Source organism: Mustela erminea, chromosome 12, assembly GCF_009829155.1.
Source record: "Mustela erminea isolate mMusErm1 chromosome 12, mMusErm1.Pri, whole genome shotgun sequence".
In the NCBI taxonomy this organism is placed as follows: Eukaryota; Metazoa; Chordata; class Mammalia; order Carnivora; family Mustelidae; genus Mustela; species Mustela erminea.
In genome coordinates, this window is record NC_045625.1 from 35,607,677 (window position 1) to 35,627,441 (window position 19,765).

The 19,765-nt window shown below is 49.4% G+C and overlaps 1 protein-coding gene across 9 annotated transcripts in view; it reads right to left on the minus strand.

The window, feature by feature from the left end:
* Window positions 1-19,765, minus strand: part of TMEM8B (transmembrane protein 8B) — a 42,209-nt gene that overhangs the window by 7,753 nt on the left and 14,691 nt on the right. For 2 of the 9 annotated variants that reach the window (XM_032307362.1, XM_032307365.1), the window contains exons 1-10: window positions 18,741-19,656; window positions 14,041-14,230; window positions 13,470-13,677; window positions 6,536-6,669; window positions 5,942-6,282; window positions 5,009-5,334; window positions 1,921-2,014; window positions 1,613-1,736; window positions 1,393-1,535; window positions 980-1,158 (exon numbers count right to left, since the gene is read on the minus strand). In XM_032307362.1, the coding sequence (XP_032163253.1) occupies window positions 980-1,158; window positions 1,393-1,535; window positions 1,613-1,736; window positions 1,921-2,014; window positions 5,009-5,334; window positions 5,942-6,282; window positions 6,536-6,669; window positions 13,470-13,677; window positions 14,041-14,230; window positions 18,741-19,284 (2,283 nt within the window). In that variant the 5' untranslated portion in view covers window positions 19,285-19,656. Of the gene's footprint in view, window positions 1-979; window positions 1,159-1,392; window positions 1,536-1,612; window positions 1,737-1,920; window positions 2,015-5,008; window positions 5,335-5,941; window positions 6,283-6,535; window positions 6,670-10,376; window positions 10,432-13,469; window positions 13,678-14,040; window positions 14,231-18,740; window positions 19,657-19,765 lie in introns of those variants that run through there. The other 7 variants (XM_032307367.1, XM_032307364.1, XM_032307363.1 and 4 more) reach the window with 7 other exon arrangements.

The window sequence follows — 19,765 nt, forward strand, 5'->3', positions numbered from 1 at the left end:
TCTAAGATTTTTGCAGAGCTCAGAGGCAGGCACTGTATGTCACGAGATGCCAAGAGCCCAGAGAGGAGCTGAAAAGATCCCTAGATGCAGCATCTCAGGGGGAGAATCTACATGAGGGCTAAGTCACGTTAGCAGACTCACTCCTCTATCCTTTTCTTATTTATGGATTTATTTACTGTTTATGAAGCTTGCTAGTAATATGAACTTTTCTGATTATGGGAAAACACAGAGGGGGGCTGTGAACATTCTGTAATGAGAGGCGAAGGATTTAAAACTATATTAAACTTCATCAAAATATGTTTCTTTGCACTGCAATTTGGTATCAAGCTGCCACTTCCCATGCCGTCTCAGGATATAGTTGAGTCCACAAAACTTTTTAGGATCCCAAGAGCCAGAATGTTGTATAAATTACCCAGTTATAGAGATCCTGTCCTCCAAAAGTTCCCATGAGAAATCAAGAGGGCCATGGTGACTGAATAGGGAGATACCTTTTCATACCATAAGAAAGAACAAGCTAAAGATATAGAAATGCCCCGTATAATGAAGAACATGAGCACAGTACAGCCAGCCCTCACATCACCGGAGATGAAAGTGGAGACTCTGTAGAGACTCGGGAGAAAGTGCAGATCTCCTGTCACCATACCAAAGAGAAAAGAGGAAGCTGCAGACACCATTCCATACTGTAGGACAGCCAGTATATTGCAGAAAAGCTCCCCCTGGCCCTCAGTGTATAAGACAGCTGGAGACCACACACTCTTTCTAGCAGCTGTTGGTTATCTTAAGTTACAAACAGCCCTGTTCATTTATGCTGATGTGCCTTACAAAAATTGCCATATTCTACCCATGCCGTGAAGAGGGAGACATCCTCATATAATGAAGGTGTAGACATGCCCAAACCTGTGGAAAACACGGTGGAAATGCAGACCCCCACCCATCACCATGAATAAGGACTCAGTGAAGACACAGATGCACCGCATACCGTGGAGAAGAACATGGTGAAGGTGTAGACAGCAGCTTCCAGCACATATCGACTCCGAATGGCCAGGACCACAGGTGGCAAAAACATGAGGTTGCTCAGGCACAGTAGTAGCGTGGACAGCAGCTGGAATCCATAGGTGAGCGCATCCGCGCTGTCGGTGCAGCCCCAGCCCCTCCAGCCTAAGAGTGGGGAGGGCACAAGGTAGAAGGTGGAAGAGGGCCCAAGGCAGCCACAGGTTCGGCACTCCTGCTGGAGGCCTCTCGCCAACCCTATGACACTGCCAGGGAAGGTAGTCTCCGGCCTCCCATTCTCTCCAAACCCATCCTCAATTTACAGTGCCGCCACCCGTCCAGCCCCAACTCCCAACCCAGGAAGCCCGCGCCCAGGCTCCCTCGCCAGCCCAGCCCGCTCACCGGCCTTGCACTCGCAGGCCGCGTACAGGTAGTTATGTGTGCGCAACAGCTTGCACTGGCCGTAGGGCCCGCAGTCGTCCACGCAGGGGGAGAGGAAAGTGCGCAGCCGCACCTCCGCCGTAGCGTTCCGGCACCGCACGTACCTGCGCACACCGGGCTGTCAGCAGGGTCCAAAGCCGCTCCTTTCGTGCCCGGCCCCGCCCAGCCCCACCCAGCTCACCGATGCCCCACCCCGCACAGGGAGCGCAGGGTCAGGAACCAGGTTCCAGTCTGTGGGAAGGGGATTCGCAGCCTGGCCACTCTGGAAGTGGCACTGACGGAGAGGAGGAAGCCAGCCAGGGACTCTTAGGGGAGAAGGTAGAAGAGAGGGTATCAGCAAGAGGGAAGAGGAGTCTGTATGGGGTCAAGACCTAAAGAACCTTCACCCACCTGACCCCTTCCCTGGCCCATCCTTCCTCCATACCATTCCCCACTGTCGCCAGCTCCAGAGTTATAGACTCTTCTGCTTTCCCCATTCCTCACCCCCACCTTTAGAACAAGTCACCGCTGCATCCCCTAGGCTCAAGGGCACCTCGTGAGTCAGGCATCCAAACACCGTCACGTTTTCCTGGCGCAGGGAGCTCTGGGGAGGACAGGTATGAAGACAAGGCGGTCACACCCTCTAGACCCTACCATCACCCCACCACCGCCAGACTCCTACACCTGTTAACCCCTCTCCAGAAACCCTTCCAGGAGCTCACTGGACATCCCATTCCTGCAGGTGCTCTCCACCGCAAAAGCCCGCCTGCCCGCCTTTCTTTCTTCCTTTCTTTCTCTGTCCTTCTCTCTCTTTTCTCCCTCTCTCCCTCTCTTATCCCCATTCTTAGAAAAATTGGAGAACACCAGATTCTCCACAGCAGAGATCTTTCAAAGACTGATGCAAATGCAAGGCCCAGTTGTCTTTGAGCAGAATTGTTTAAACTCTATTCAAACAAGAAAGAACACCCTGTTTCAGTCCCATCTAGCTTATAAGAAGGAGTAAGTGGGGGGCTGTTGCTAGATGTAGAAACTAGTTGTGAACAAAGGAAACTGTAAGGTTTTCAATCATCTTCACTTGGGTCTGAAGGCAGGAGGAGTGTAAAGAAATGTACTCTTCCGGGGTGAAATGATCCTAGGTACTGAACAGCAGTAACAAAATGTGGTGGTGGGGCGGGGGAGGGAGGATGAAGCAACCTGTCTGGGATTTAAAGAAACCAGATATCCATAGGAATAAATGTAAGGAGTGTCTATAAGAATAAAAGTAACAGAATGCCATAAGCTCACCTCATTCAGGAAGGATTCGAGGTAGCTTATTAAATGCATATATTAAGATTAAAAATGCATGAAGGAAATTTAAAAATCAAGATAAAAAAAATAAACTCTGTCCCTAGATGTAAGCCGTATATTTGATGCTGACTTCCAAGCAACCAAAGCAAAAAAGGAAACATAATGAGTTACCAGATTTTATCTTACAAGTCCATAAGATAAAATTTAATTAGAGTCTCAAGAGAAGCATAGCATCCAAATGGGTGGTTCTCAGGAAAATTCTCATCAAAGAAGCACCGTGTTCTGTGATGCATCCTATCTTCAACCACAAGTGTGAATTTCATACAACTTGCTTTAACTTCCCTCAGTGCAAGCCAGGGTAATATACCAAAGTATTATTCCATAAAAGTCATACTAGTGGGAAGCCAAGGCCGGGGGTGGGGGGTGGAGAGGTGTCCTCTAGGTATGCAGTTCTCTGATCCAAATGTTCAGTTCTTGATTCCAAGGGAAAAAATAAAAATACTCAGAGGGAAAAATCAGAGTAGATGAGCCAATATATCTTTCAGAATAAATATAATGGGTTGTTTGAGGTGTGCAGCAAGTGTCATGGCAGATGGGTGTAATATAAGCAGATGAATATAGAGAAGGACAGGGTGAGGGGCTGCAGGGGTTTGGGGCCTCTACTCTCAAGATAACTGAGGAAGAACAAGTATGGGTTGTACTGCTCTCTGAAACAGGCTATACAGTTTCAAGGTCAAATCAAGACCTCACTGTCATGGCCCAAAGGCAGTAAGAGTAACAGAGATTTTAAGTATGAAAATAAGGAATATCTTTGGGTTTAAGAATCTGATCTGTCCTTACCAGCAGGAGGACTAAAAAGTTCTGAGCCATGTTCTACAAAAGGCCACATCTAGCCATAGACCAGGTCTCAGGTTGGCTGAAAGGGAAATGGTTCCCCTCCCCGCAGAGCTGGAGCCTAGTACATAAATTACTGGATCGATGCCAATCTAAGACAGTCACTAATGGCCTGACACAGGGCTCTTCCCTAAGCTTGGTCTTATTTAATGCTGAAAATAATAACTAAGAGGTACAGAATGCTGGCTTTTGAAGCATGTGAATTACACAAAGCAGGTAAGACCCAAAACCCAAGCTAGTATTAGGCAGTGGCTCAAAGATGGACATAAATTCTTACACTCAAGTTAAAAGTTTCACTGCAAAAATACAAGGTGGAAATTGGCAGCAGTTCACATGAACCAGCTCAGGGCACAAAACTGTGTTCTTTAGTGACAAGTAGACAAACACAGAACTTAATGTGAAAAAGGACTGAAGAGATAAACATTTTTAGGTCTTCTTCAACTTTCCAAAGCTTTGACTTGTGATCCTATTACTTTTATAATAAAAAAGTAAATGTATATAGCTGGTTTGAGAAAATAAAAAGAAAAAAGGAAAAGACTCTGAGATCTTAATTCACCACAACCCCAGGTAATCCCCCAGTGTGATGTGGTAGCTCAAAAAGGAAACTTGACCTCAGGCTGCACAAAACCGCATGCCACCCCGGTCAAAGCCCCTTGGATCACTTATCTCAGAGGCACTAGGACCAGAGGAGACAGAAGAGGAGGAGGAGACGTCTAAGATGCTGAGGTTGTTTGGCTTTCGGGAGATGAGGGGCATCTGAAGGATTGCTAAACAGGATAGGAATGTAACAACTGTACCACAATGAAGATGTAAAATAACAGGGGAAACTATGCAGGGAAAGAGGGGGCATATGGGGACTCCCCATACTTTGTGCCCAATTTTTCTGTAAGCTTAAAACTGCTCTGAAAAAAATAAGTCTATTAATTAAAACAAAAAAAGGACAAGGATAGATTTACTGGATATAGCTTCTGGGGCAAAACAGATTGGTGGGTAGAAATCCATGGAGGCAGATTTTCATGGAATGTCAAGACAGTCTTTAGCAATCAGAGCTGTCTAAATATGGACTGCATGGCCTCAAGTGGTGGGGAACTCCCCATCACAGGAGATGCAAGAAAAGTGAACACCTGCCAAAAAGGCCCTTGGGAAGTAGAAGGTTAGCCTATAAAACTGCGATAACTTAGCCCACTCTGAGTTGCCCTGGCTCACCTAGCCTATCTGTAGTAGAATCAACACTCAGGAATGTTTGTATGTTTGTTGATCAGTCTTGGACAGAGACATTGTCCCTAATTGTAAAGTGGGCCCAGAGCAACCCAGATATGCTTTGAGAAGGTAGTAAGAACCCCTACATCCCTGACATGTTCTCCTTCAAGTTCCCCTCCAAGGCAAACCCCCCCACCCCACTTTCCACCAAGAGTACCACATTGAGCTGGAGCTCCAGACTGAGGACGCCTCCACTGTCCAACACTGGCAGCAGCCTCAGGGCAAACACTGCAGGGCGCTCAGGGGGCAGGGCCACACTGGGGCCGAAGAAGATGTAGAAGTGGACGGAGAAGGTGTCCAGCTCATTGCGCAGTGTCGGGCGCACCGGCCAGCAGTGCTCTGGTGGGGATGTGGCCCCAGGCCCCTCCGCAGAGGCCCCCAGAGAAGGCGGCTCTGGGGGCAGTGGCTGGTTGCCCAGTGACTGGGGCATGTTCATGGCAGCTCCAGGGACGAGGACACGGGACAGGCTGGGCTGTGGGCACTCTGTGGGCAAAGGAAATCAGTGCTGGGGACTGTTGCCCTCACAAGACCTACAGCCCCACAAACCAGATCTGAATCAGATAGGAATTAGCAAAGGGTAGGGAGGGATGAGAATTAGAATCAAATGTCCCTTGGAAGTATGGGGCATCCAGGGTCACAAGATAGGGCCCCGGGGGGTTCCTAGTGGTCACTGCCAATGGAATGTCATGTGGAGGGAGTCAAGGTCATCTCTCCCTCCCCAAGGGCAGTGAAGACACTGTAGAAACAGATGATGGACTCTCTCATGGATTTGCATGGGCTTTGGCAAGGACAGTATCCCAGAGGTTTTAGATGCTCCCACCTACCCCCAGGAAACTGAACAAGATTAAATCAAGGGGAGTAATGAGGTCCCTTACTTAGCCCCAGACAAATGCAAAAAAATATCCAAAGGCCTTCCAATGAATCGAAGCTCCAAGTGGAAGGGCTTTAGGGAGTGTGAAGGAGCCTGGGGAGTTGGGGAGATTACAGGGACATCACAGAGGGTCAATGAACACTACCACCATGGCTGCCTCTTCCCAGCCACCAATGTTGCCACAGGCTGAGTGGCCAAGGCAGATGTGGGGCTTCTGACCTTGCAACCGCACGCACAGCTGGAACCGGACAGTCCTGCCAGGACCCCGGGATGGGATCTCCACACGCACGTAGACCCAGTGCCCCCAGGGGGGCAGTGCCAGCTCCAGCTGGCACACCGAAGTACTGCCACAGGACAAAGAGCTTGAGTTGTGCAGGGGTGGGGCCTTAGGACGTAGGCGCAACGTCAGGGGGCAGGCCAATGCCCCGCGGCTCCCCACACATACCAGCTGTGCTGAAACCCTGTAAGTAAAGCTGGGCACAAAGACCCTGGGCAAAGGGGAGGTTGGGGTAAGAAAGGACAGGTGAGAAAGTGAGAGGGACACCAAAATGAGGAAAATGCTTAGGAAGAAGGTAGCAAGGAGGGATGGGGAAACAGGAGAACAGGAAGCTTTTTTTGCTTCCTCCCATCTTGCTGGGAGGGAAGCAGGGGTCCAACCCACCCTGGGGGCTCTGGGTGACTCCGCAGCCCAGGTTGTCCAGTGGAACAGTAGGAACAGGTAGAGAGGCTGAGTAGCCAAGAGAACACTGTTCCCTCTTTGAGGTCAGGGAAAGAAGAGGGAAGGGGTCAGGTTCAGGGGAATATTTGACTTACTTGTACAGTGCTGAACGATTGTGGGCCGAGAGGGTTTGCTCTGAGGGACGGCCAGGCACCAGCACAGCAACGTCCAGCAAACGCCGGATAATCAGCTGTGGCTGAAGAAGGTACTGACACTCGTCCTGGAGACCCTGAGACAAAAGCAGGAGTGGTGGGAGGAGAGACCGCGAGGGTGCTACTAAAGCGAGGCAAACAGAATCTGCTGAAGGGTGGAGGACAAAGCTCCCAGGACTAGGACTGAGGTCCCTCTAATCTCTGAGTCCCTCCTGCCTGGTCTCCACCTGTCTTTCCTAGGTGCGTAGGATCTGCTATGATCCTCAGCATTGGCTGAGGCTTGGGGGCTCAAAGCACCGCCATCCTGACAATCAGGCCTGCACCTCCTCTACCCTAATCCCTCCTCCTGGGCATTCCTAGACAGCCCCTCGGGGTAATTTCAAAACACTCCATTTCCCCTCTAAGCCCTCAAGAACTCAGAAGACTGGCTCTTTTCTGGGGTTAGAAGCTCCCTGAGGCGGCTAGTCCAAACCCACCCAGTCTTCCTAATCGGAATCTTCATTTCCTTTATTCCCTACTGGCCCTCCCAAGTGCTGGTCCAGCCTCTGCTTTAACACCGCCAGGGAAGGGCCACTCTACCTCCTAGGCATCTCCAGAGTGTAAGCAATTTGCAAACAGGAACCTTGTCTTATTTTACTTTTGCTCCTCCAAACATGAAGCCTAATGTAAAATGTATCCTTCACAGACGAATGTCTGCTGAATAAATGAATGAACAAATGAATCAACACAGCTGTGGGCAGCTCTGATGTTTATGAAGCCAGAGTGTGTTTTCTGTCTCCCCTCCCACAGCTCTGCCTCAGGGGACCCACAGGTACCACTGCTCCTTCTGAATCAGGGTGGGTTTCTTCCATTACTGGACACGACAGACACATCTAAGGGGCTCTTCTGGGTCAGATCCCTGACCCTTGTAGACTCAGTTCACACCACCCCAGCACGTAGAGCTTCCTCACTCCTCCAAGGGCACAGTCCCTTATGGCCCATCCTCTGTGGCATGTGCAGCTACCTAAGCCCCTCTGGCCCCAGCAGGTCAGAGGAGGACAGGGCTCCTGGTGAGGCTTTGCTATTCTTCTGGACAAATGGCCCAATGCTGGCCCAATGGAGGCCACTGTTCACTTACATGGTTATTTTGACCAAGACAAATGTCTAAACCTCATTCTGACAAAAGTTCCAGGCTCTGACATCACACTGGGTTCCATTCTGTGGAACAGCCAGCCAAGGTACTGATTTCTAGCAAAGCTCCCCAAGGCTGGAAGGAGGCCTTGATGATACCAGGCCAGAAGACCTCACTACCCTCTGACTGGGATTCTTCTGTGCCTTTTGCATCACTGCATTCCCAATGCCTAGCACACTACCTGGCAAATACTAGGTGCTAAAAAAAAATCTGTTGAGGGGCGCCTGGGTGGCTCAGTGGGTTAAGCCTCTGCCTTCGGCTCAGGACATGATCCCAGGGTCCTGGGATAGAGCCCCGCATCCGGCTCTCTGCTCAGCAGGGAGCCTGCTTCCTCCTCTCTCTCTGCCTGCCTCTCTGACTACTTGTGATCTCTGTCTGTCAAATAAATAAATTAAATATATTTTTTTAAAAATCTGTTGAGTTAAAGAATGGGTGACAAAAAGAGGGTCCTTTCAGGGCACCTGGGTGGGCTCAGTGGGTTAAGCCTCTGCCTTCGGCTCAGGTCATGATCTCAGGGTCCTGGGATCGAGTCCCGCATTGGGCTCTCTGCTCAGTGGGGAGCCTGCTTCCTCCCCTCTCTCTGCCTGCTTCTCTGCCTACTTGTGATCTCTGTCAAGTAAGTAAATAAAATCTTTAAAATTTATATATATATATAATATATATGTATATGTATATATATGTATATATATGTATAATATATATGTATACATATGTATACATATACATATATAATATATATGTGTATGTATGTGTATATATATGTATAATATGTATGTATACATATTATACATATATATACATATACATATATATTATATATATATTATATATATAAAAGAAGGTCCTTTCAGAGAGCTCCTCAACCTACCTAAGTTGCTCAAAGACCTCCATCTCTGGGTGCCTGGGTGGTTCAGTCATTAAGTGTCTGCCTTCAGTTCATGTCATGATCTCAGAGTCCTGGGATCAAGTCCAACCTTGGACTCCCTGCTTGGCGGGAAGCCTGACTCTCTCTTTCTCTCTCCCACTCCCCCTGCTTATGTTCCCTCTCTCGCCGTCAAATACATAAATAAAATCTTTAAAAAAAAAAAAAAAGACCTCCATCTCTGATACCCACAGCAGATGTTCTTCATCTTTGATGTCAAACCCTAAGGATCAGAAATACTACCACACATCATCTCATCAACCCCACTTCCTATGGGAGCAGTCACTGCCACAATAACCTTGCAGTGAGCAAGCTCAAGGGTGAGGGGTAACCCCTTTCCTTGCTGGATGGACAATCCAGGGGGAAGAAACACTTTGTTCCACATCTTTCTTGCTGTTGGCTTAACTGAAGGATTAGTGGACATGACCTTAATGGTTAAAATGTGCTCCTTCCTTAAACTATATAATGTGCACATCAAAGCTCCTCCCTTATTGCAGAGGGAAGCATCCAATCAGTGGAGAGCAGGGAAGGTGCAGAGATGCGGCAGCCTTCACCCTGTGATAGGGTGAGAGGAAGGGCACCAGAAGCCAGGTCTTCAGGAGCTGCCAAGGCATAAGCCAAGTAAGAGTGCCCAAACTGAGCCAATATCAGCAGTCATGTAAGGAACGGGACCAAAGCAAGGACACTTGAGAAACCAGGAGGGCCAAAGTGAGAAGCAGGGTGGGAACAAGTCTGAAAGAAGTTGGAGAGAAAGGCCTTTGACTGAACCCCAGTATGGCTGGGCTGAGTTTCCTGAGGAAGGTCTCAGCAGGGTGGCCAGACAGACTAAGATGCCCAAAGACGCTTGCCCTTCCCTATAGGAATATCCCAGGACCCAGAACAGCCTCTGGCCCTTAGTCAGTCAGCACTGATCAACACACAAGAGTGCTGGTCAGACTGCAGGGGGCAAGAGTGCAAGCAGGGAGATGACTGCGAGGCTACCGCGGTAGCCCAGGAGAAAGCTCAGGAAAGGTACGCTCAGGATGAAAAGAGAGAAGCAGATACATCAGAGCATACTTTAGAAGTAGAATCAACAAGACTTTTTCTTTACAGACTAGCTATAAAGAAAGAAAGGGAAAAGAAGAATCAAGTATGCCACCTAAATTTGGGGCTTAAGCAAATGGTGAATGGCAGTGCCATTGACTGAGAAGACCAGAGAAAAAAGGTTTGGGCTGGGAGAAGAATGGGAGTCAAAGATATTTTCTGTTTGGGTTCTGCTTTGATTTGTATATGCCAAGTCTGAGACATTTCTTGGACATCCAATCAGAGATACCAAGTAAGCAGTTAAATATAAAGACTGAGATGCAAAGAAATTAGGACTCATGGAATACACTTCAAAGATAAAACTTACAGGTGGTATTTAAAACTGGAGACATCTAGCAAGAGAATGGAGAAATAAAGAAGGAACTGCCTCAGGACCAGGCACTGGGGCCCCACAAAATGCACCAAGCAGAGGAGACACCAAGAAAGGAGACAGAAGGAGTGGTGGGCAGGGGAAAATCAGCGCAGTTCTACAACGTCATAAAGGCCACGAGGAGAAAGTACTTCAAGAAGGAAAGAGTAATAAAAGGAACTAGTCAACAGCTAGTTACTACTTAACTCTGGAGAGAGGAAGTGGGGACTGGAAGGAGTGAAGGGAGAGGAAGACTTACTTTTCACTGTATGCCTTTTGTACCTTTCGAATGTTGTACCAGGTGCATATATTACCTATTCGAGACACAAATATAATAATTTAGAAGGAGGAGGAAGAGCAGAATGAGCACTGTTAGCAGATTTTAATCTCTTCAAGTTGAGATACAGAGTTACACTTGGTCTGGTTGATGGATTCAGTCAAATCCTTTCATCTCTACTATCTGCTTCTTTGCCTTCCTTATCCTTGTTTTCATTATTTTACCTGCTTTCGCTTACTTTCAAATCTTGGAGCTGGAAAAAGGTGGAGGAGAACACTGCTCCAGACGTTTGGAAAACTTTTCCCTAATGAGCCATGTGGTGCCAGATGTTACCTATAGTCCAAAGACCAGTCCGTCAGTGCAGACTGGGCTCCACAGAATGAACATGTGCTCCAAAACAGGGAAGGCAAGGCAATGGAAGGCATGGGTCAAGACAGAAGAGGTGGACAGGAAAAGGGGGGAAAGGAAAGAAGTGAGATCAGTTTTGAACACTATGAATTTGAGAAGATAGCAAAAGAACAGTAAAAATTGGCCATACCCCCACTGTATGCCAGGCTCTGTGCCAGGTGCTAGGAATACGGTAGTGAGTGGCACAGACACAGGTGCTCACAGAAGTGTAAGACCAGAGCTCAGGAGAATGGCCTGGACCAGAAAAGTTACTTCCCTTTAACAACCTCTTACAAGTCCTGATCACTCTCAGGATAAAGTTCAAATTTCTAGGTCCTTCACGATCAGGCCTCTGCTCATTCCTCCAGCTCCCTTACCCAGTCCAACAATCAGTCCACAGCGAACCACTTCAGTTCTCCCTTCTGCACATTAGCCCGTGCTAACTCCCAGCACCTGGAATGCCCTCTCTTGCTTTTTCAACATCAGGCCTCACTTCCTGTTTCTTAAAACCACCTCTACCATACTACCAAACTGAGTTAGCCTTTTCTCCTTTGTCCTCTTAAAACATCTCCTGTATCTCATTAATACACATCTTATTTATCTGTGTCCCTTGCATGCAATCCAAGGTCTGGGACAAAGCAGGTGTCCAAGGACTAATGTCTAAAGAGAGGTCTGAGCTCATCCCCAAACATGGGGAGGGCCCTAGAAACAGTGCTGCCTTCTTATGGTCAGGACTCTTCAGTCCCCACACGAGGCCAAGACTCACAGTAAGTCAGGACAACAATATAAGGAAAAAGCAAGTCAAGAAGATGGAGCCCTGGAGGAATGCTCTGGACAATTAACTCACAGACTGGAGTCTAGGGAATTCACCAGAGAACTTAAGAATCCTTAGAGCCCATATAAGATTCCAAAAGATAATCAAATTCTTAGAGGAAACACAAGGATAATCCTTGCCCACTCCTCACCCCCAAGTCTCTAGAAGATGCCTTAACTAAAGACCTACATCTCTCATGATATCCAGGTCTGCTGTCATTCATGGGCAAGGTATAAATGTGTCACCTTATCTCTAATATCACCATACCTCAGGAGTTCTGCCAGCTAGCCCTCCAGCTTGCAGTTCCAAGTCTCCAGACCCCACTTGCTGTATTTAGATGCAAATGGTTATGTCAATGCTGGTTCTGACCTCTCCTAACCAGGCGCCCAATTCCTCCTGCTCATCCAGAAGGGCTTTTAAATAACGAGAGCAGGGCTTCAGAAAGATTTTTCCTGTTAGTTCTCACAAAGAGAATCAAGGATCAAAGTCACAATCAGGAATGGGCTCTTTGGGATTTGGCCTAAGACCTAAGGCATTCCTTGAAATAGAATAACCCTTAGGTCTGATGAGAGTCAAGATCTACCTAGAACCCAGAGCCATTTCTAGGTGAGTTCCTGACATGCTGTCATCCACAGGGCTCCCAGGCCTTGACAAGAAATTCGCTGGGACAGCCCTTTCAGCAAAAATAGGCCCATCACTGAGGCCTTAAGATGCAACCTCAGCCACAGTTCCCATCGCTGACAACAGCAGTGCCAGTGCACCTGTCCCTGTATAATTCTCAGCTCATTCAAAATCATCATAACACCTTCTCTGAACACTGCGCTATAGCAGGAGGAGGAGAGGTGAGGCTGGTGCAGTCACAGTGCCACTGTCCTCCGGGAACTCAGCCTGGAGAGATACAGCTGAGTCAAATCTTCCCCAATTGGAAATTTCTGCCCTTTCCAATTATCAATGGCCAAGTCCCACTAGCATTTGTGTTCTTCAGCATCCTGTTCTTTAAATCCTTGCTCTGCTTATGCTCAGTCTTTCACCCTTACCACTGGCCCCACACATGTAGCCACTCCACTCTGCCAAAGGCCAGCTTATCATACCCTCCCTTCCTGCCAATGGACAAGAGTAAGAAACCCATAGATCCTCTCACTATAAGGAGGAAATCTAGCCCATTCCTGGGAGGGACAGGAAGACTTTGTGGCATTTCTTTCCCCTCCAAACCAGAATGGAGAAGCATCCTGACCTTTGAACCTACACTGCACACTCTGTTCTATGAAATCAGAGCTGACATTTGGAGAAAAGGGAAGCAACAGTCAGGACAGACACCAGCTGCCCAAGGCCTCCTTTTAACAGGAAAGGATTTCCCTGTCCCCGAGTGTTCTCCTGTGGACTTCCAGAGGGTGTAGGGAGCTGAAATTATGATAGGAGAGGAATGTTTTCTCCCAGATGGACCAATAACTGGGCTGGAGCCTATGAGAGTCTGCAGGGCTATCACCAATCAAGATGTAGAACAAGACCAGTCCTGGGTTTGTGCAGCAGCATATGACCAGTCCCTGGCTGACTTCTGATCACCTTGAATAACCCTTACACCTTCTAACAGGGACACTCCTCCACAGTGCCAGGGCCTGTGACTGACTCCAGACTCTGCACTTTCCCTTCAGCACCCACTATGTCCTCCTAAGGCTCCCAAATTGCCTCCAAAAGATCATGACCTCTGGCCCACCAGGTAAACTGCTGGCCTCTAGCCATGGGCCACCCTAGCCACCCTTATGCTGTTGCCCACCCTGGCACAAGGCTGGTATGTCAGGTGGCCTGTGAGGGGGATTCAGCAGATATGGAGAAGCAACTTTGGCCCCCTCCTACCCTGGGCAGCATCAACCCACCTTGACAGAGATGTGGCCATGGGCCTGGGGAAGGTGGGCAGCCAAGAACCAGTCCCCAGGTAAGGGGCTGCTGACGTTAAAGATGCCTGAGGTGCGGTTGGGCAGTGTCCAGCTGAGGGTCAGGGAGAAAACCCCAGGCACAGCCGTGTCCCCTGGGAAGTGTGTGTGCAGGGGATTGATGACAGGGGGTGCCCCGGACCGGAAATACCTGGGGGACCAGAATGAGAAGAGGAAGACAACAGGCAATGGGGTGGGAGACGGGAAACGGGGAAAAGAAAGAACTGTCACTCATTGCCAATAACACAAGTGAATTCCCCATACTGAGACATACAGCAACATGTTCAGGTCAGGAGTCAGGGCATAAAGAGTAAAACATCAGCTCAGGCTCTCACACAGTCAAACAGTAGTCAGGAGACAGAAGTTTTGTCCCTTACTCAGTCACACTTCAGTCTGGACAAGGGTGAGGGGACAGGGCCAGGAGGTCAGTTTAGATACTCATACAGTCACACTGTAGTTTGGAAAGTGCTATAGGGTTGGAGGTGGGTGTCAGAATGTTAACTCAGACACTCACACAGTCACACTTTGGTCTGGGCAGTGGTCCCCAAAGGTTCCTCCTTGCTCCTTGAAGATGATGAGGTTCCAAACAGCCAGGAATGTGTCCTCGGGAACATGGAAGTGGAAGAGCTCAGTGCTGGCAAAGGAGCGGAATGGACTCAGCTTTCGGGGTGAGCAGGTGGAGTAGTCAGTCAGGAAGAGGCCTCCTGGGGAGTAGGCAAGAGAGAAAAGAGCAGGGTTGAACACAGGGTACTTTTGTTAAGCAACAGAAACACAGTCTTCCTCACCAATAGCACCAACTCAACAAATATTCTCCCCTGAGCCAGGAGCTGAGGCTCATGATGTCCTAGTCATCATCTGTTTTAATCCTTATAATGACCTTGGGGAAAAATGACCTGTTTTTACAGATAACGAAACTGAGGCTCAAACCTAGACCAAACTGAGGATTCAAACCTAGATCTCACTACATCCTAAACCAGGACCCTTTATATACCCCCACAGCATCCCTCACTGAAGAGTCATTGTTCTCTTAGCAAGCTTAACAAAACAGAGGTGTGAATGGCATGTGTTTGGTGGGGGGGGGGGGGGGCAGACGGAGGAACACATAGGCTCTTTGGCCACTGAACAGACTAGAACTCCACCTGTGGAGCTCGGGAGTCAGCACTGAACTGTGTAACTTCCTTGTTTATTTTCTTTCCCTTTCTATTCCCCTGTGGTTCCAGGAGCAGTAAAAACCCTGAGAAGCTTCACAAAAGCTGTCTGTATACTGGCTCAGGGCAGGAGGGACAAGGGGGGCAAAGTGTGGTGAGGATGCAAGGGGCCTGCTTGGGTGGCAGAGGCAAAAACAGGAGCTTGTAGGCCACCATGAGAACTCCCAGGAGAGGAGGGGAGTCATCGGGTCCTGAAGGATTCAGAATGAGCAACCAGAGGGCGTTTCCCCAGAGGGAGGCCCAGTGATGCAGTCAGTCAGTGACTCAGTGGAATCTCAAACCACCTGCAAATATTCACACTTGGGCTTGGGGGGACCGGTCATCTCCAATTGAAGTGTCAAAATACAAGTACCTGATCATGGTTGTTCACAGCAGAGCCAAGGTGAGCAAAAAAGTCTGGTGTCAGCAGCTCTCCAGGCAAATGCATGGGCGCTTGGACTACTGTTGACAGTGAAAACCACCCAGTAACTCAGAGGCATAGAAGAGTGTCCCTGATGGCAGGCAAAGTTCTGGAGAATCTGACTGCTCTGGAAACAAGATCTGCCCTAGAGAAGCACAGAAGGGTGCCCCCAGGACTGACAAGAAGGCTGGAAGGCCAGCAGTTTTCAGGACACAGCAGAGGGTAGAGGGGAAACTACGGTGGAGTGTTTTTAGCCTAATAGTAAAGACCCACAGGGCATACCTAGACTGACAAACTCCCTTTGAGGTACTGAAATAATGGAGAAAGAGGCATCTGGGAAAGGGAGGTTGCTGAAGGAGGGAACACTGGAAAGGAAGGTGCTATTGAACTTTAAGGTCACCCTGCAGGGAGCTGCCCCAAAGTATGTAAATATTGGCCCTAGACTGGCCTATGTTCAGCTTCAAAGCCATGGCTTCAAAACCAAGGACTAGTCAGTCCAGTTTAGACCACGTGATCAATCTCAACTGTCAGCAAGGAAAACCTGCCCCCTTTCGGAAGGAGCTCTGATAACCGGGAGGCCAGAAGCCAAGAGCTGAATGGCCTGGCTACTATTGTTTACAAGGAAGTGGAGCTCTGGAGCACCCTCTGCTGGGTTTAGGGGAGAGCTTCTCCTCCCCAAAGCTGGTACTAGGGATGGGTCATCGGATGGGCCACCGCTATTGCTAAGAAGAAATACTGGCCAGGCCCTCAGGGCAGACCCTCAGAGAAGGGGTGGTGAAAAGCAGCTAATGACTTTTGGGAAACAATGGATAAGCACAAAGTACAAAAGTACAACTACAAAAAACCCCTGTGATTCAAAGGAACATGGCAAGGCCTGGAGAACTGGGAAACTGGTTAAGCCACCCGAAAAGTAGCCAGGGGCTACAGAGGTCACAGAATGGGCTGGTGGGAAAAGTGAGTGAGCAGCAACTGGACATGGTAGGAGGAACCTAGAAGTTCCGAGAGCAAATGCTAGAGGAGTGTCCACAGCCCCATTCACTCCAAGCTTTGGTTTGGCATTTCACAATGGCCTACAGAGCTGTGTCCCAGAGGAAGCATGAGTAAAGCCCTAGTCAAGCTCAGACAAACCTGTCCTGGATGTTCCATGCTTCCACATGAACCTATGGTGATTCTCCACCACCATCTGAAACACACAGGCGCACGTGCACACACACACAGGCAGAGGCTGGTCCTGCTAGTGACAGCACTAAGTAAAACAAAAGGTCACTTCCTGGGATGGCAAGGCACACCTGAGCTACGCAACTATAGTCAACCGAGCCCAAGGAAAAGACCCAAGGATTAGGATAAACCAGGAGACCCAGGAGGTACCTTCCATTCCTGAAATGAGACTGAAGCCAACAAAAAGCATTTACTAACACTATGCTATGTGCTCTGATGTGCTGTGATGGTCCTGTGACACTGCCAGCCTCTCCTCAGGTGAAACCTGTCACCACCACCAGGTCACAGAGCACCTCTGCAGGCCAGGCCACAACCACCAGGGTAGGGATTATTAACAACATGAAGGGCAGCCCTTAGTAGAACCTTTTCAGAGCTCTTTTCCAGCTTCCTTACAATTCTCCCCAAAGCACCTGAACCTGCTTCTGGACAATCGTCTTTTAATCCACATCTTTGAGCTTCCTACAGTTCTGTGGCTGTCAGCAACCCTCCTCCCCTAGCCAGCCCATGCTTGCTCAATGGGCTCACGAACAAAGAAGCCATGTTGGTAGGGATGGAAGCTACGAATTGGGCTCAATAGTAGATTCTCCCTCACCTAAACTGAAAAACTGGTTTGGCTACTACCTCTACTGAGTGCCTAATTTGCCAGCAGCAGTCATCAACACTGAGCCCCTCTACAGCCCCTTCCTTCCAAGAGTCAGGCTAGGGGCACATGGATTACTCCTAGATGTTGTGGGAGGCAGCAAGCACTGCCTCCATCTAAGAAATGCACTTGGAAGGTGACGCTTCGTGATCTGTCTATAAGAGAAGGAAGAACTGAAGAGGAATATGTGTGGCCACACACGTACTCTCCCCGTCATGCAATAACATAGGTACTCGGAGGACTCAGGACCTCATATGCATGCCACAGAACATACTAACCACAAGCATGCATACACACTTCACGTGACCAGTATTTCCCCAGCCCCCTCACGTACACAAACACATAGGTACGCAGATGCCAGTGAACACACATATAGAGCTTGGACACTTCTGCAGGGGCATGACCTTTGGCCTGTACTAATCTCCTCAAGCTTATACACTGAACTAGGTCCCCAAAGCTCACTGAAACTCAACTCCCACCCCAGCTGCTCTGTTATTTTTTTGCCAAAGACTCCCTTAGGCACATCTCCATCCTATCTAGAGTGCCAGAGGGGACTGGGGGCTGAGGCCATGAAGACTACAGTCATCTCCTTAAGATGTGGCCAACTTTATGGCCTATCTCCTACAACCAGGACCCCTTCCTGCTCCCACTTTCCACCCATTAAGAAGTTGGGCCTCCCCTTCTCTGAATCACTTGCTCCCTGGATGGTGCTCCTAGGCTGACAATTGGCAAATGAGGAAGAGTTTGTAGATTAAGCACCTGTGTGAGCAGACAGAAGACAGGACAGGTTGTACTTTCAATCCTCTCTCAACTGGGTCTATTTTCCTATCAGGCATATGTTGCAGTGAAAACTAAACAAAACACTAGTGTGAAACAGGAATTAGGACACTTTTTATAGGCCCAGTACTGCCATTTACAAGCTGTATGACCTTGGGAAAACTGCCCCATAACTGAGCCTCAGTTTCCCCATCTATAAAATGGCCTCTATATTTCAAGACTGCTCTAAAAGTATCAGGAGGGCACTTGGGTGGCTCAGTGGGTTAAGCCTCTGCCTTCGGCTCAGGTCATGATCTCAGAATCCTGGGATGGAGTCCTACATTGGGCTCTTTGCTCGGCAGGGAGCCGCTTCCCCTTCTCTCTCTACCTACTTGTAATCTGTCTCTCTCTTTGTCAAATAAATAAATAAAATCTTTAAAAATAAATAAATAAAAGTATCAGGAATTATTCCTAAGCAAATCAAACTTATCTGGAATAAGACTCATTACAAGCAGAAAACTAACTCATGTCCATCTGTTTGCTACATGCTGTTCTCAAAACTGTTTTCTTAACCCTGTTTTAATGCATGCCCAGTATCTCAAAGTTCAGCCTAAATATTCCCACACTGGACTAGAGGCTCTCTGATATAGGATCATATCTCCCCCATCGAACTTCCCTTGCAGAAGAAGCTTCCAAGTTTTCCTTCTTGGAAAAGCAAGAGTCAAAGCAGGGTCAGGATGCCACCAGTAAAGAAAACCTTGGGGTCTCTGTCCTGAGGACTACTAGGCACATGCTGAGCCTCAAGCCCACAGTTTCCTCTCTTCCTACCCTCCCAGTTTCTCTCAGTTGTGTAAGACCTCTCTCCTCCCTATTTCTTCAGACTTCCTCCCCAGTGATCTAGTTGCCCAGGTCCCAGTCTCCTGAATCCCTCCAGTCCACCCCTCCCTGCCAGAACCCCATCCCTGCCTCAATCTTCCTGCTTCTGCACTCACCAGCCCCTGGGCCAAGGACAGAGAACAGCAACAGCAGCAATAAGGCTGGCGGCAGCTGGAGCCCAGACCTGAGTCGAGGCTGGGAGAGGGGCAGGGTATGAGAGAAAGGGGTGGGTAGTGGGAAAGACTTGGGTAAACACAGAGATGAGGGCAAAGGCTGAGATAATGGATTGGGCTGTGCTGGGCACTGGGGCTTGAACAAGGGCAAGGAATGGGATGGAAGGAGGGGCTGTAATGGGGACTGGGGCAAGGGCAGGATTTGCGCCCCGGGTTTAAGCAAACACTGGGAATGGGGTTGGGACAGGGGTTGGGCTGGGATTTGTGACAGAAGGTGGAACAAGGGCAAAGGAGGGGTTGGAGGCCAGGACAGCCACAGGGACTGGGACTTGGACTGAAGGGGGGGCCTGGGTTGAGACTCGGATCTGGGCATTCGCTGGGACCCAGGCCGGGGCAGGGGCCAATTTGGGAAGCGGGGCGAGGGCGGGGCTGGGGGCCAAGGGCTGGATGAGGATAGGACGAGGGGCCGGGACAAGGGCTGGGCCATGGCCCGGGGCGGGGGCGGGGCCGGACAGGCCAGCGCGGGGCGCGCGCAGAGCTGACCCACGGCTCCGCTCCCCACCCCTAGGGAGTGGCTTTCGGTGTCCTCGTGGGCCCGGGACCGGGGTCAGGCCGGCTGAGGCCAGGCCGGGGACCTGGGTAGGAGTTCAGGCCTGGGCGACTCCGGGCTGCGCTGGACCGGCGATAACCAGGCCCCGCGGCGGCGGCCTCTGTCTGACGTAGTTATGACGCTCCGCCCCTCTATCAGCTCGATTGGTTCTTCTCAGTAAAGCCCACCCCCTGCCCTATTCTATTGGTCTCCAACTTGATTCTGCGGGCCTCCGAGGACAGACTCCGCCCCAGCCCCTTGATCCCTTGCCTTTCTCACCCCAGCTTCGGAGCCTGGTTGCCAACCTCAGATCCTCACAGCCCCCACTGATAGAACCACAGACATCTCACAGGAACCCTTCAGAGACCCTTACAAACCC